Source organism: Onychostoma macrolepis, chromosome 20 (assembly GCF_012432095.1).
Source record: "Onychostoma macrolepis isolate SWU-2019 chromosome 20, ASM1243209v1, whole genome shotgun sequence".
Taxonomy (NCBI): domain Eukaryota; kingdom Metazoa; phylum Chordata; class Actinopteri; order Cypriniformes; family Cyprinidae; genus Onychostoma; species Onychostoma macrolepis.
This window is the reverse complement of record NC_081174.1, coordinates 18,683,989-18,698,695: the sequence shown is the minus strand read 5'-3', so window position 1 is coordinate 18,698,695 and position 14,707 is coordinate 18,683,989. Positions and strand designations below refer to the sequence as shown.

Below are 14,707 nucleotides of genomic sequence, written 5' to 3'. Positions count from 1 at the left end.
GCTCCACCCACCTATTTTCTGCCACATGATTTCTGGTCACACACTCAGTCGCCCATGAGGAAGAAGTGGCACCTCAGTACCACACCCAAAAGAGCACACAAAACTCCAGTAAGAGTAACTGTCCAGTGAAGACAGTCTATCCTGCTTCTATAAGGCTGGATATCTCCTTCTGTCCACTTCACATTAATCAGTACGATTAACCTGTTAACCCCACCTATACATCCTTGTTTTGTCATCTATGTTTTGGTTGTAGAGACCAGTCCTGACACAGTCTCTTTACTACAGTAATCCACAAGGTAAGAACAATGTAAATAGACATTATTCCTGATGTTATAGACATTATTCACTATATTTTAAATAATAAACCTAATATTAATAAATACACATTTTCATTTACCTCCAATGAAACCTTTACATAACAAAATATCTTAATTATGCTGGACACTTGAAAATATAATTGTATTTTTTTCTTAAAAAACTTAAAAAAATACAAATATAAATTATATATATATATTATTTTTAATTGTTCTAAAAACTCTCAAATTCAGGGCTTGCAATAATCATGGGTAAAAAACATTTACTGTTTTGTGACATTGATAATACACACTAATAAATGAATTAACATACAATAGTTAGTTAACTGCAAGTCTGTCACAAATAAATAATGACAGTATTTTCAGACACTCACAGTGCGGTCACGGTCAAGAGAGACATGTGTGGTACTGATAATCTCATCTTCTTCACTTCGTTTGTTTTTGGACACAGAGTTGCACAAGGACACATTACCAATGTGCTCACATGGCCACTTCTCCTCTGCATGCACTCGGTTCTCACTCTCCTCTGTGGAAATACAAAAACAAAATTATTCATACTCACATTTTAATGACTGCATATTCTCAAAATAACCCACCAGACAGGTGGCTTTAGATTTGGATCCTACAGCACAAAATATTATAAATATGCATTAGCCAAATGAATGTTGCTAAGGTTATTGAAAGTTACAACTGCTAGCTGACATACATATGTATAGCAACATTCTGTTTGACACAAGATCAGTGCACATTATTTTAAAATGTATATGTGAACATTTAAAAATGGATATTTGAAAAGTCACATTCTTAACTGTTTTCCTTATAGCAAGGCTATCAGGAATACACAGACTGCCACAGAGTGGACACTGAAGTGTACTGCAATTTAGATGTAAAGTGACAGTGTCGCCTTTATTCAGTTTATCTTGCCGCACATGTTGTTTTCATTTCAAGACAATTTCTATATATGGTAAAAATAAGAACGCAGATCCCAATAACTGGACATTCTGCAAGTGAACATAAATCTTTTTAAATCAGGCAAACACATGGAAAATCTCTACAAAATTGATTCACTCACAGCATGATATCAAGTCCAAGAATCAATAAACCTTTTATCCAGTAAATAAACAGCTGAGGGTCACAGTGCGTTCAGTGAGAGTGTTGGAGAGCTGAGATCCACTGCAGAGCAGGAAACAATGTACAAACAATCGATGAACAGATTTCATTGAATATGCAGGAGAGAACAGGAATGCCCTTACGAAACAAAAATATATGTGAATATATTGGAAGATATAATGTGATATATGAAATAATATATTTTGATATATGGGACTCTAGTTCTTATATTTTTCAATATTCTGCATATGCATGAACCACGTATGGCCATACATTGATACATATAAAATATATATTTAGCAATAAGACAGAAACAATACAGAAGCCTACTACATAGCTTTATTGAAACACTCATTCTTTTTGACATGGGTTTACATACAAAATTAAATGTCTCAAAAATACATTCCCAATATGCCTACAAAGGTCCCCGATTCTATACAGATTCAGGCAAATTAACGTCCACATTTAATCATTCAGCAGACACTTTTATCCAAAGCGACTTAAATGAGGACAATAGCAATCAAACCAACAAAAGAGCAATAATATGTAAGTGCTGTGATAAGTCTCGGTTAGCCTAACGCAGTACATGTAGCAAGTATGTGTGTGTGTATATATATATATATATATAGCGCTCATATTTGGATACATATATTTTGAATACATGTTCACATATATATATATGTGACATTATAATGCATATATGTTAAATTATATGTGTTATACCTAATATTTACAAATATATAATTCCATATATGAAAATATATCAAAATAAATATTTATCTTGAATTGTTCACATATTGCAAATATATATTCCCATATAAATGTGACTATATGAGCACCATATATATATATATATATATATATATATATATATATATGTTGACATATATTTCCCATTATATGGAAAGCGGCAATTCCTGATGTATTATTCAGTATATTGTAATATATTACCACAATGTATTATTCTATATAATTACCAATACACAATTCTGTCTTTGTTCTTTCTTTGAAATGTTACATTACCCCAAGGACTGTCACAGGTTTTGATTTCCATCATAATTAGAAATGAACGAACGTGCTTCGAAGTGCTCTCTGCTCCCTATTTATTGAGACTGAGCAGGGAATATCTGTACAGGCTCACTTAACAACATTTTTTTGTGACATAGATGGCTCAACACATCAGAACCATATTAGATCCAAAAGAGAAAGAGATATAGGCCTATAAAAGTCAAAATAAATAAATGTTATTTTACCCCCAGTGTGATGAAGGGTCAGAAACGTCTGGATCCATTTGCGATAAAACTTTAATGGTGCAAGATGGGCAGGGTCAAAACAACAGCGTAGAGAATCACAAAACACAATCCAAAATCAGTAACAGATACCAGGCTATGGTCGGGGCAGGCAGCAGAGAATCAAAGACGGAGAAGCAAGCTCAAAGGTCCAAAGGCAACAGGCAGGCAATCAGAGAAAAGTAAACAGTCCTAGGTCAATACACGAGAATCAAAGAATCAGAAGAAACGCTCAGAAATTGTGGCCGGGGCTAACAATACTTCGCAATGGTTGATGAGAAGAGCACAGCTTAAATAGGGAATGGAAATGACAAACACCTGGGGTAGGTAATCAGGCCAAGGCACAGGGCATGTGGGTAATGTGGTCCATAATGGTAGTACTCTGGTGAGGGTGTCCTCCGGTGGCGATCGGAGAGAGCCACAGTGGTGCGGTTTGTGACAGAGCCCCCCTCCTGCGAGCGGCTCCTGAAGCGAGGTCCATCTTGACGCCGAGGTCTGCCACGGGGCTTGGGAGCTGGTCTTTCCGGATGATCCCGATGGAAGTCAGAGATGAGCGTGGGGTCCAAGATATCCTGTGAACTGACCCAGGATCTTTCCTCAGGACCGTATCCCTCCCAGTCAATTAAGTATTGCAGCTCCCTGCCTCGGCGTCGTGAATCGAGTATCTCTCGTACTCGGTAGGCCACCTCGCCGTCGATGATCAAGGGAGGGGTGTTGCTCTCCGCAGCCTCGTCCTGGTCCCTCTCTCCTCTCGGACCACCGGCGGGCTTGAGCAGGGACACATGAAATGTGGGAGAGATGCGATAGTTAGTGGGTAAGCCAAACGGTAAGAAACAGGGGTTATTTGTCGGAGTATCTTGAATGGACCCACATACCTTGGACTCAGCTTTTTACTGGGAAGCCGCAAGCGAAGATCTCGGGATGACAGCCAGACCCATTGCCCAGGTCTATACTCGGGGGCCTCCTCTCCTGTGACGATCAGCTTGTGCTCGGTTTCTTCGTACCGCCCGTTGTAGGTGCACGTGAGCGGCGTTCCATACCTCTTCACTTCTCTGAAGCCAAGTGTTGACTGCAGGCAACTCCGAGGGTTCACCGGACCATGGAAACATGGGTGGTTGATATCCCAGGACACATTGGAAGGGTGTGAGACCAGTCGAGGGTTTTCGCAGGGAATTCTGTGCATATTCGGCCCAGATGAGAAACTGGCTCCAGTCCTGCTGATTCTGGTGACAGTATGAGCGGAGGAAGCGAGCGAGCTCCTGATTTAGACGTTCTGCCTGTCCATTAGATTGGGGGTGGTATCCTGAAGTCAGACTGACGTTGATGTTAAGATTGTTACAAAAGGCCTGCCATACCCGAGAGGTGAATTGTGGACCCCGATCTGACACGATGTCTTCAGGTAAACCATAGAACCGGAAGACTTGTTCCATTAAGACTTCTGCGGTCTGCCATGCTGTGGGGAGCTTGGGTAGAGGTACGAACCGGCATGCTTTAGAGAATCGATCAATCACGGTCAGAATAGTCGTGAAATTACGGGAAGCGGGTAGATCTGTGACAAAGTCTATGGCAATGTGTGACCAGGGGTGTTGAGGTATGGGCAGTGGCTGCAACAGACCGGCTGGTCGTTGATGGGAAGATTTAGAGATGTTACAGGTGGGGCATTGTTGAATGAAATGGATGACATCAGCTTGTAGTGTGGGCCACCAGAAACGATTGGTAGTGAGGTGAGTGGTCGTTGTGATCCCGGGGTGGCCAGAACTAGGAGTGTCATGGATCCAATGTAGCACACGGTCACGTAGGTGCTGGGGCACATATGTGCGATCGGCTGGGCAGGTTGGTGGAGTGGGTTCGGTATTCTGAGCCTCCATAATCTCAGTCATAATGTCCCATTGTACAGGAGCTATGATCAGAGTGGAAAGGAGTATGGGGTCGTGGCTGGGGTTCCCTTGGGATTGATCAAATTGTCTGGATAAGGCGTCTGCCTTGCCATTCTTGGAGCCTGGCCGGTAGGTGACTTTGAAATCGAAGCGAGCAAAGAACAGTGACCATCGAGCCTGCCTTGAGTTTAAACGTTTAGCCGTCTGGATGTACTCCAGGTTGCGATGATCTGTGAGCACTACAAATGGTAATTTCGCCCCCTCCAACCAGTGTCGCCATTCCTCGAGAGCGGCCTTCATGGCTAAGAGCTCTCTGTCCCCGACATCGTAGTTCTGCTCTGCTGCATTCAGTTTTCGAGAGAAGTAGGCGCAGGGAAATAGTTTGGCTGGGTTACCTTGACGTTGCGATAGTACAGCGCCTACCCCTGTGTTGGAAGCGTCAACCTCTACGATGAATTCCTTCTCTGGGTCAGGGTGGTGGAGAATGGGTGCAGTGGTGAATTTTTCCTTGAGGAGTTGGAAAGCTCTGACACTCTCTGGGGTCCACTGTAAGCATTTGGTGGTCTTCTTGACAAGAGATGTGAGGGGAGCGGCAGTGATACTGAAATTTCTAATAAACCATCGATAGAAATTGGCAAACCCCAGAAAGCGTTGTAGTTCCTTCACTGTAGTGGGTTGTGGCCAATTGACGACAGACTGAACCTTACGATCGTCCATGGTTACCCCCTCAGAACTGATGATGTAGCCCAGGAAGGCCACCCGAGTTTGATGAAACTCACATTTCTGCAGTTTGGCATATAGCTGGTGTTCAATAAGGCGTTGAAGAACAGCTCTGACCTGTTGGACATGGGAATCGTAAGACTCAGAGTAAATCAGGATGTCGTCAATGTAGACAATGAGAAATTGATGCAACATGTCCCGGAATACCTCATTTATGAACGCCTGGAACACTGAAGGACTGTTGGCAAGCCCGAACGGCATGACGAGATATTCATAGTGCCCAGTGGTTCTGTGATGAAGGGTCAGAAACGTCGGGATCCATTTGCGATAAAACTTTAATGGTGCAAGATGGGCAGGGTCAAAACAACAGCGTAGAGAATCACAAAACACAATCCAAAATCAGTAACAGATACCAGGCTATGGTCGGGGCAGGCAGCAAAGAATCAAAGACGGAGAAGCAAGCTCAAAGGTCCAAAGGCAACAGGCAGGCAATCAGAGAAAAGTAAACAGTCCTAGGTCAATACACGAGAATCAAAGAATCAGAAGAAACGCTCAGAAATTGTGGCCAGGGCTAACAATACTTCACAATGGTTGATGAGAAGAGCACAGCTTAAATAGGGAATGGAAATGACAAACACCTGGGGTAGGTAATCAGGCCAAGGCACGGGGCATGTGGGTAATGTGGTCCATAATGGTAGTAGTCTGGTGAGGGTGTCCTCTGGTGGCGATCGGAGAGAGCCACAGCGGTGCGGTTTGTGACACCCAGAATCTAAAATGTATGTAATATTTTGCAAACGAAAAGAAAGAAAAAGAGAAAATAAATAAATAAATAAATAAATAAATAATAATAATAATAATAATAAATAAATAAATAAATAAATAAATAAATAAATAAATAAATCGGTCATTATTTGTAACGCTGTGCGACATCATCAAATACAGACGACACTTGAGTCGCGCAGATTCATGCCTGTATGTAGATATATAGCTCAAACTATATGTAATATTAGTTTTTAATCAGCAAGGATTTGTTAAATTGTTAGAAACAGTGATAAAGATTGATATTGTTAGAAAACATCTCTATTTTGAATAAATGCTGTTCAATGAAGCCCAAAAAATTATCACAGGTTACAAAAAAATAAATAAAGAAAATTAAGCAGCATAACTGTTTTCAACATTGACAATAAATCAGCATATTAGAATGATTTCTGAAGGATCATGTGACACTGAAGACTGGAGTAATGATGAAGAAAATTTTGCTTTGCACCACAGAAATAAATTATATTTTAAAGTATTTTAAAATAGAAAAACATACTTTTAAATTGTAATAATATTTCACAATATCACAGTTTTTTCTGTATTTTTGATAAAATAAATACAGGCTTGATGAGCATAAGACACGTCATAATGCAAGTCCTTTCACGTCACCATTTCGCCAGCCTACACTTCACATAACAGGCCTGTAGGTGGCACTTGGGCTTCATTAACTATGAAAGCTTCATGAAACAGTAAACGGTTTATCATTCATAAATATAAGTGAATTGAATAGCCTACTGATTACCATTATTGCGACTTTTGGCGCTGCACGGTTTTGTGCAGTGTTTTTGTAGTCTTTTAGCATCCGTTTTCCCAGCGATGTAATTTGATTTATAAAATGAGACAAACTGCTGATCCAGATCGCTGCACAAATAAGCTCGTCTGCCCATGTAATTTTCAATTGATTTATGAATAAGAACGGAAAATGACAGCTCCACTTCACATTACTGTCCAATGAAATTTGAACTTCTTGTGCCAGATCATGATTGGTTGGTGTATTATAGGCTACATGACAAACGGGCATTGAATTATGTAATATTCTAAAATAATTAAATCAACACACTAGCTTTGATTATTGATGAAAAAAGTTTAAAATACTGTTTAGTTAATTTTTTTTCCTTCCGGCGACCCATAGGCACTCACTGAAAGAAGGTTTCCGAATCAGTCAGTCAAGCAAAACGCACTCAACCCATAGCAAAGCCTCAGATTAACACTTAAAATATAAACAGGATTTTACCGATTTTTGAGCGATTAATTACTGTTTTGTACACATTGTCATGTTAATTATAATTTAAATGCATTTTGTTTTATTAACCACAATATCATTGTTATTTGTCTGAGAGGGGCACATTTGAATAATTTTGAAAAGGGCAGGGTTTTGATTCTCAAACTTTTTGTCATCTGAACCTCATTCAACTATGTACTTTAAAGGGGTGGTCAATCAGCAATTCTGTAAAAGACAATATCTTCCTTTGCACTGAACTTTGAGTATCTTTGCAGTAACTTTGCCGATGTTTTTTTTTTTATGCTCAAACAGCAACATTACCCACTTGTGTGAAATCACAATCAGTGACCCCTTATAATTACCCCTGAGATTTTTAAATATTGTAATAATTAAATAGCACATTTGCATGTTGACGGTTCTCTGACATTGGTTAATGGTCACATGGCATGCAGGTAAACATAAAATATTTCATCTTTTTTAGTAAGTGTATGATTTATTTTAATTTTACATTTTTATGGTTTAATAAATTGTTAGCCTTTCATTAAACTCATAAACCCCCTGCGGTTCCTTTATGAACCCCAGGGGCGGGGGAGTAAAATGAAATAATCTTTGAGAGCAACGGGCCCCCTGGTGTTTCAGGGGCCGTACGCAGCTTGCGTACTTTGTGTATAGGGAGGATCAGCTCTGATTGCGGGTAAATTTTCTGTCCATATATGTCGCCGCCATAAAGTACACTTATTACTTGACATGCTTTATTAAGCTGTGGCCAAATATATATTCGGATGTAGTCGCTACATCCAATGTCAGAATCACTTTACAGTTATTGGTTAATGTGTGACAGCCCCAGAACAATGACTGTTTATTATGATGCAATGGGCAATTTCAATTTCCAAAATATAGAGTTGCTTTATCTTTGGAGTTTAGTTTTTATCCATTGTGATTAAACCGTTAATCTTGGTGAGCTCTCTGGTAGACATGCAGTAGCGATGTCATTAGCTCCATGCTGTGAGATATTTTTGTAAGCAGTGGACAGAACCCTGAGGGGAGTGTTGCTGACAGATTGTTTTGTTCAGATAGGCCTACTGTATGTTGAAAAAAAAAATTGAGTGTTAGTAGTGAGAAAACAAGAACATTGTCCTTATTTAAACTTCATTCTATTTCATTCTACTCTATTAAAATAGAGAACTTTGTGGCACAAAGACCAGGATTGGACAAAATTTATCTAAAAAAAAAGTATTTTGGAAAAATACTTTTGAACAGTAGTGTATACAGTAGCCTAAGTGGAAATACTTTATGGGTAATTTGTATGAAAGTAAAATGTTTTTTTTTATTCCCTTTTTTTTTTTTTAAACATGCAAACACGCAATTTCCGAATGTCATCCCATTTGAATTCTACTTCCTTGAATTTAAATTTGAAATACATTTCTGCATCCTCAGTTGAAATTTGGTTTTAGGATTGGAACGGGCATTCTCAATTCAATTCTGACTGAGACACACACACACACACACACACACACACACACACACACACACACACACAGACAGACAAGCCTACTGTCACACTCAAATTGTTTTTGTGCCTCTAATCTCATTTGAGAGGGTGCAGGCTTGACTCATCTTCAGGATGCCATTTCCAGTAAAGCTCAAGGGATCAGAACATTAACAGCTGGATGTTGGGCTGAAATTGCTGCTACTGTGAAACGTTAAAGTCTTAACACAAAGCGGCAGGTAGCCACGTTCACATTGCTGTCTCTAACATCTTGCATTCACATGGGGATCATGTATTGCAGACATAAGGAAATTTAAATAAGATTAAAAGAGTTTAAGCCTGTCACTGCGAAATCAATAAAGGGATGAGATGTTGGTGTATAAAGCAATATGAATATCATTCTAAATAAGCAATTTCACACTAGATTGATTGCACACCCATATGTCGTGGTCTATTCAGCATGCTGCTAATAACAGAAGATGGGTCACAAGCCTGAAGAATAAGCTGACTAGCTTCATCTGGAACAGAGTGTCTTTAAAGCCAGTAGATGAACAGGTGTAAGCACACAACAAATCACAAAATCTCATTACCACTGTGTTTTCAAACAGGCATCTGTACTGAAAGAAGCTCCCAAGAGATACTCAAAGGATTTTTATGTAATGTTAGTCAGATCCACAAGTTAGCCAGAAGATACTTTTCTTGTGGCAAATTCCTTATTCTTTAACCTTTTCCCTTTTTAGGCATTACTTAAACAAGAACAGGGAGATCAAAAGGTTGCAATCTTTCATGCCTCATTTATGTTTTAATGTTCATATTCCTAAACAAGCCTCGAGCACCACCACTTAACAGACTACAGTACCAGACCATAATGTTTCATTCTCTGACCCCTGAAATCATATGATCGTCTGCAAACTATAGAAGTATCGAGGCTGACACAGTATGCCTCGGGGTTTTGGACTGCAGGTCTTCAGTGTTTCAGCGTCTCACTCGTGTTAATCTGTATCATGACAAGCATCACAAGGTTTAGGTTTAGCATTCCTATCCACCTCAGTGATCACAGGCTCTGTGGGGAGTAATATGCTCTGCTGTATTCTCAATCCCTCCTCAATGTGTTTCTGCTTTCAAAACACTTCAGTGCTGAAGCTGAAGAAGCATTGCATAAGGCATTACATAATGCACTTAATCTCACCTCTTTAGCTATGAATTTGCTAATTGAATGTTCATATTCAATGTAAATGAGGCATTCTATTATTTTTGAATATAACAAATTCTAATAAAATACAGAAAATATGCTGTTATATTCTATAAAAAATAGAAAATTATAAAAAATATTATATTAATATCATTTTTGAAAGAACTCTCTTACCCAGGCTGCATTTGTTTGATCAAAAATACAGTGAAAACAATAATATTATCAAATATTCTTACAATTTAAATTATTTAAGTATTTTTCTTATTATAAATGCTGAAAACAGGTTTAATGATTATTGTTTTTGTGGAAACTATGATCTGAGGATTCTTTGATGAATAGAAACTTCAAATGAACAGCATTTCTATCATGACAGCTCTCTGAAGATTGTAGCATATAACGGATGTAACAATGTTGAAGTATTTGGTCTTGGTGTAATGGATCTGTTACGCTGCTGCATTGCTTCTGCTGTTGGTTATTGCTGTTGTTGTAGATTATTGTTGCTGCTGCTGCTGCAAAGTAAGTACAGGAGCTTGCTACTGCCAATACATACACCGAGACAGTGCTGTGAGTATTTAAGACATAATGCTGCTGCACAAGTAGCACATATAATAACCCGTAGCAGATCTATACAAGTGGAGCTGGGGAAGGTGAAGGGTTTCAGAGGAACTCTGAAAGTGCACTGCGAAATGCTCAGGTGAATGCTAACCAGCCATTTAAATGTAAAGCAGAAAGCTCATTGGCTGCATATACAACATGAAAAAATCAGCTTGTGCCAAGTAGTTTAACACTGTGAATCTCATCAGCTTGCATTAACGACCCATCAGCCAGCACCATCTAGAGTTTCATGACAGAACTTGACATTTATTTGAAATATAAATCTTTTGTAACTTAATAAATATCTTTACTGTCACTTTTGATCAATTTAATTCATCCTTGCAAAATGAAAACAATTTTTTTTTAAATATTATATCAACCATATACAGTTTAAATAAATCACTGGCCATTAGATATTATGCATTTCATGAAAGAAGTATTTAGAATAACAAGTGAGAGACAAGAAGATCACAGAATCAGGAAGTGTTATAATCTTGAGAACAGAGAAGTCACACACCTATAGTTGGAGAAGTTGGGATAGTTGGTGTAGTGGATGGGGTCCAACTGAAAATCTGCTCATTGACTGCTGATTCAGATCCATTATAGGTGCTCTTTTCTGTGCTGCCATATAGATATTTTCCCTCTTGTGTTAGATAAATACTGTTGTAGTCCTCTGCATCCTCTTCAGGTAGCGGCAGAATACGGTACTGCGGCAGAGGCCTGGAGGTGCGTGAGGAGAGACGGGATAATGGTGGAGACACAGCATCCAGACTTGAGCATCTTGTTGAAAGTGTAGCGACAGCATCAGAAGAAGTGAAAGAAATACTCTTCCTTCCTGATTTAATATTTGGTCGCTTAAGTTCTTCACACAGCTCCAAAGGGAAACTCTTCTTGTGCTCGGTGGGTACGTGACTGTCCAAAAACACAACTGTGGTTGAGGTATGTGTGCTGTCTTTTAAACAGTCTAAACTGGTGCAAACCTGGTGGATAAGGTTCTCAACTTCGAGGATCTTGTCTTTCACTCTGGGCATTGCTTGCTGCTGCTCCATACGCTTATTTCCACACCGGTAAGGTTGAATCATGTCTGTTGACTTCCCTTGAAGACTTTTCTTAGTAGTCTTCATCAGGTCATGAAGATTTTCTGTCCCATCTGAGTCAAGTTCAAATACATTGTCATACTCTGAGAGCTCACTGGACAGATCTTCCTCAAAGCTTCTTGAATCCTTGGCTGTATTATTTTTCAATTCAGTCTGCGTCCCAGGACCTTCATGCTCAAATTCTCTCTTTTCATCTTTTAAAACTTTGTGTAAGGGTTGTTCAGTAGTTGAATTTAGTTTCTGTTTGCTAACGTACATCCTCTTCTCTACATCCAGTGATCTCATTGTCCACAATTTCTTCTGTTTCTGCCCTCTGGAGGCTTTTCTCAGGCTTTTAGGAGAAATGATGAGCTTGTTCTCCAGGTTGCTGGTGCAGCACAGATCCTCTCCACTACGAAGGTCACTTTCCAAGTCTGAATTCTCGTATCCCTGTTGATTTCCCATTACAGCCTTGGTTTTACAATCCACACGCGGATCCAACCGCTCCTCAAAAAGCACCTTATTTCTGACATCATTTGTCTTATCGAGACCCTTGTGTTCACTCATCAATGGTCCCACCTCCTTCATGCCAGGACTAATCAAAGCTTTACCCTTAAGAGCTGCCCTTCCATTCTTCACAGAGCCTGGACCGTTAATGACTGGGAGAAACTTAGTTATCTGTTTTTTCTCTCTGATTAGTTTGTAAAGCTCAAGAACAGTGCTGCTGCCCTCCATGACAGTCTGCTTGCTTATTAGAGGGTTAACCATTATGAAGAAAATATCTAAGAAAGAAAATATCAAAATTAGTTAACTTTATTATTTCAAATTACAACATCTGATCATTTTTTTGTGTATATTTAATATAATTTCGGTTAACTTTACACTGGTTTTAGTTTTATTAATTTATAAGCTCTTGTGACTTGCTTTAACAAAGGTAAAAATTAAAGTAGTTGCTATTAACAGGTTGCAAAACAAAGCAAGTAAAAGTCTTTATAAAATCCACAATTTATGCTCTAATCTCAGTAATCTGGAATAAAAATGTGAATTCTTACCATCATCCACTTTACTGGTATTCATTTGAGCTGTAGTCTCGTCTGTCCCATGTCTTTCCTTTATTCTCTCCTCTGGCTGTGATTGATGGATAACTGTCCAATCAGCACCCACTCTGGAAAAGCATTCAACCTAATGCAAGATCTGAGGTCAGTGTTACGGTATTGTGTAAAAAATAAAAACAATATATTAACTGGACACTCAGGCAAAAGTGTTCATTTTTCAAGAAAATCAAAATAAATGTTTAATAAAAGTTTTTGGAGACATGATCTAGCAGGGGGAATTAATGATCATGATAGTTTGCCACGACATCCTGCTGGCACGCAAGCTGGGGGAAATGCGCTGCATGCGCTGCCCAGTAAATGAATGTTGGAATACAGTGACTGCAGTTTAGAGTTTGCCGCCAGATGGAACTGTTACTCCAGAATTTAATTTGGAGACTCGGCCAAGTACCTGTAGAAGAACCATGAGAATGTTGCCCTGGCATTAGAAGTCAAGCGTTCAAATAAAACCAGCATTTATTGCTATGCTATTCATCTGAATATTTCTCATGTTTAAAAATGCATATCCTCAGAAACTTCTTGTTTGTTAAATGTCTATTTTTTTTTTTTTATCTTTGATGTTTTATTTCATCTTATCTTTGAAGTGTTGTCTAAAAATATAGGCTATGTATTAGTAGCCTGTTCTTGTTTATTATAGAAGGCTATTATTATATTTTATTTATTCAGGTATTTTATATTTTATTTCACCTGTCACTTCACTGATGATGTAGCAATATTGTATGTAAATTATGCCAATGATGTAGGCTACTTTAAAATTGAAAATTGAAATGTTTGAGCTATTCCCTCAGAAACGTGATGTTCATTAATGTCCATTTTATCTTTTGTTAGGAGTTACCTGAATATTCTTGTATTTTATTTTTAGATTAGCCTACTGATTATTTATTTTTTGTTTACCTTTTACTTTTTTGTTTTTCGTTATTATTTTCTTATCAATATTATTTTATTACTGGCACCTTTATCTTTCTCCATTTGTCTTGTCATTTTTTTTTATTAATGCTTTGACAATATGACAGGCTAAAACAGTAATCACAGTTAAGTACGTCAAAAATGAAAATAAATAAATAAATAAATGTAAAAAAAATGTTCAGCTTTTAAAGAGCTATGCTTTTAACTAGAAATAACATTAGCCTGTTAGTTTCATACTAACCAAGAAAAATGCAATCATTTCTTTTTTTTAATGGTGTGTATAACACTGTCCCAGTTGCTTTAATTAAACCAAAAAGCGTTTACAGCCTCATTCCTTCTCACATTCAACCTGTTAAGCCTGCTTGTGAGAGACGTTTAATATTGCAGTATACAGAGTCTTTTTCCATGCTGACTTAATCCACTCATATTTTCCGGTTGACAGAAGCATCGCAGGGGATGCAGATGCGATCGTCCTCGTGATGGTGCTCCACTGGCATTGAGAGCGAGTGAGTGACAGCAGCGGCAGTGGGCTTGCCCGCTCTCCCCTATATGGCTGTGGATGGAGCGCTATGCTAATATCGGCAGGACAGGAGAAGCACCGCTCCGCTGCCTGCTGTCAGTGGTGGCTTTCGGAGTCTAGGCAGGCTCTTCTACAGCCATGGCCGAAGGTGGTGAAGGGGAAGATGAGGTTCAGTTCTTACGAACTGTAAGTAAAAACACCGTTCTTTATTTTGCAAATGCAGTATATTGTTTTTTTTGACGCATTCTTGATGATTAATTACGATAAAGACAGTGTAATGCTGAGACATCAAAAATGTTGGCTCGTAGCCTACACCGGGTTTAAAGCAACGCTGTTGAGCTTCTCTTAGTGGTCATATTGATTTATTTGGCACCCTTACGCATATATAATAGCAAGATGTCTTATTTGCTGCTATTTAGAGTATTATTCCCTTATTTGGAACTTGAGTCAGGTGCGAGTTTGCGCTC

The 14,707-nt window shown here is 38.7% G+C and overlaps 2 protein-coding genes and 1 long non-coding RNA gene across 8 annotated transcripts in view; 1 reads left to right on the top strand and 2 right to left on the bottom strand.

Annotated features, from left to right (window-relative positions):
• Positions 1 to 717: 717 nt before the first annotated feature.
• On the bottom strand, positions 718 to 3,800 carry LOC131527623 (uncharacterized). The gene is made up of 3 exons (XR_009267706.1): positions 2,678 to 3,800; positions 1,387 to 1,487; positions 718 to 840 (listed from the first exon to the last, which is right to left on the bottom strand). It is a non-coding gene; the product is annotated as an uncharacterized LOC131527623 (long non-coding RNA).
• A 7,335-nt stretch (positions 3,801 to 11,135) lies between these two features.
• Positions 11,136 to 12,840, bottom strand: LOC131526616 (uncharacterized). Its single transcript, XM_058754962.1, has 2 exons — positions 12,755 to 12,840; positions 11,136 to 12,484 (listed from the first exon to the last, which is right to left on the bottom strand). The coding sequence occupies exons 1-2, from the start codon at positions 12,777 to 12,779 to the stop codon at positions 11,136 to 11,138; spliced, it is 1,374 nt and encodes a 457-aa protein (XP_058610945.1). The 5' UTR covers positions 12,780 to 12,840.
• A 1,465-nt stretch (positions 12,841 to 14,305) lies between these two features.
• The window catches only part of ryr3 (ryanodine receptor 3), a 90,881-nt gene continuing 90,479 nt past the window's right edge, over positions 14,306 to 14,707 (top strand). For all 6 annotated transcript variants that reach the window (XM_058757102.1, XM_058757103.1, XM_058757104.1 and 3 more), the window contains exon 1: positions 14,306 to 14,426. In XM_058757102.1, the coding sequence (XP_058613085.1) occupies positions 14,379 to 14,426 (48 nt within the window). In that variant the 5' untranslated portion in view covers positions 14,306 to 14,378. The remainder of the gene's footprint in view (positions 14,427 to 14,707) is intronic.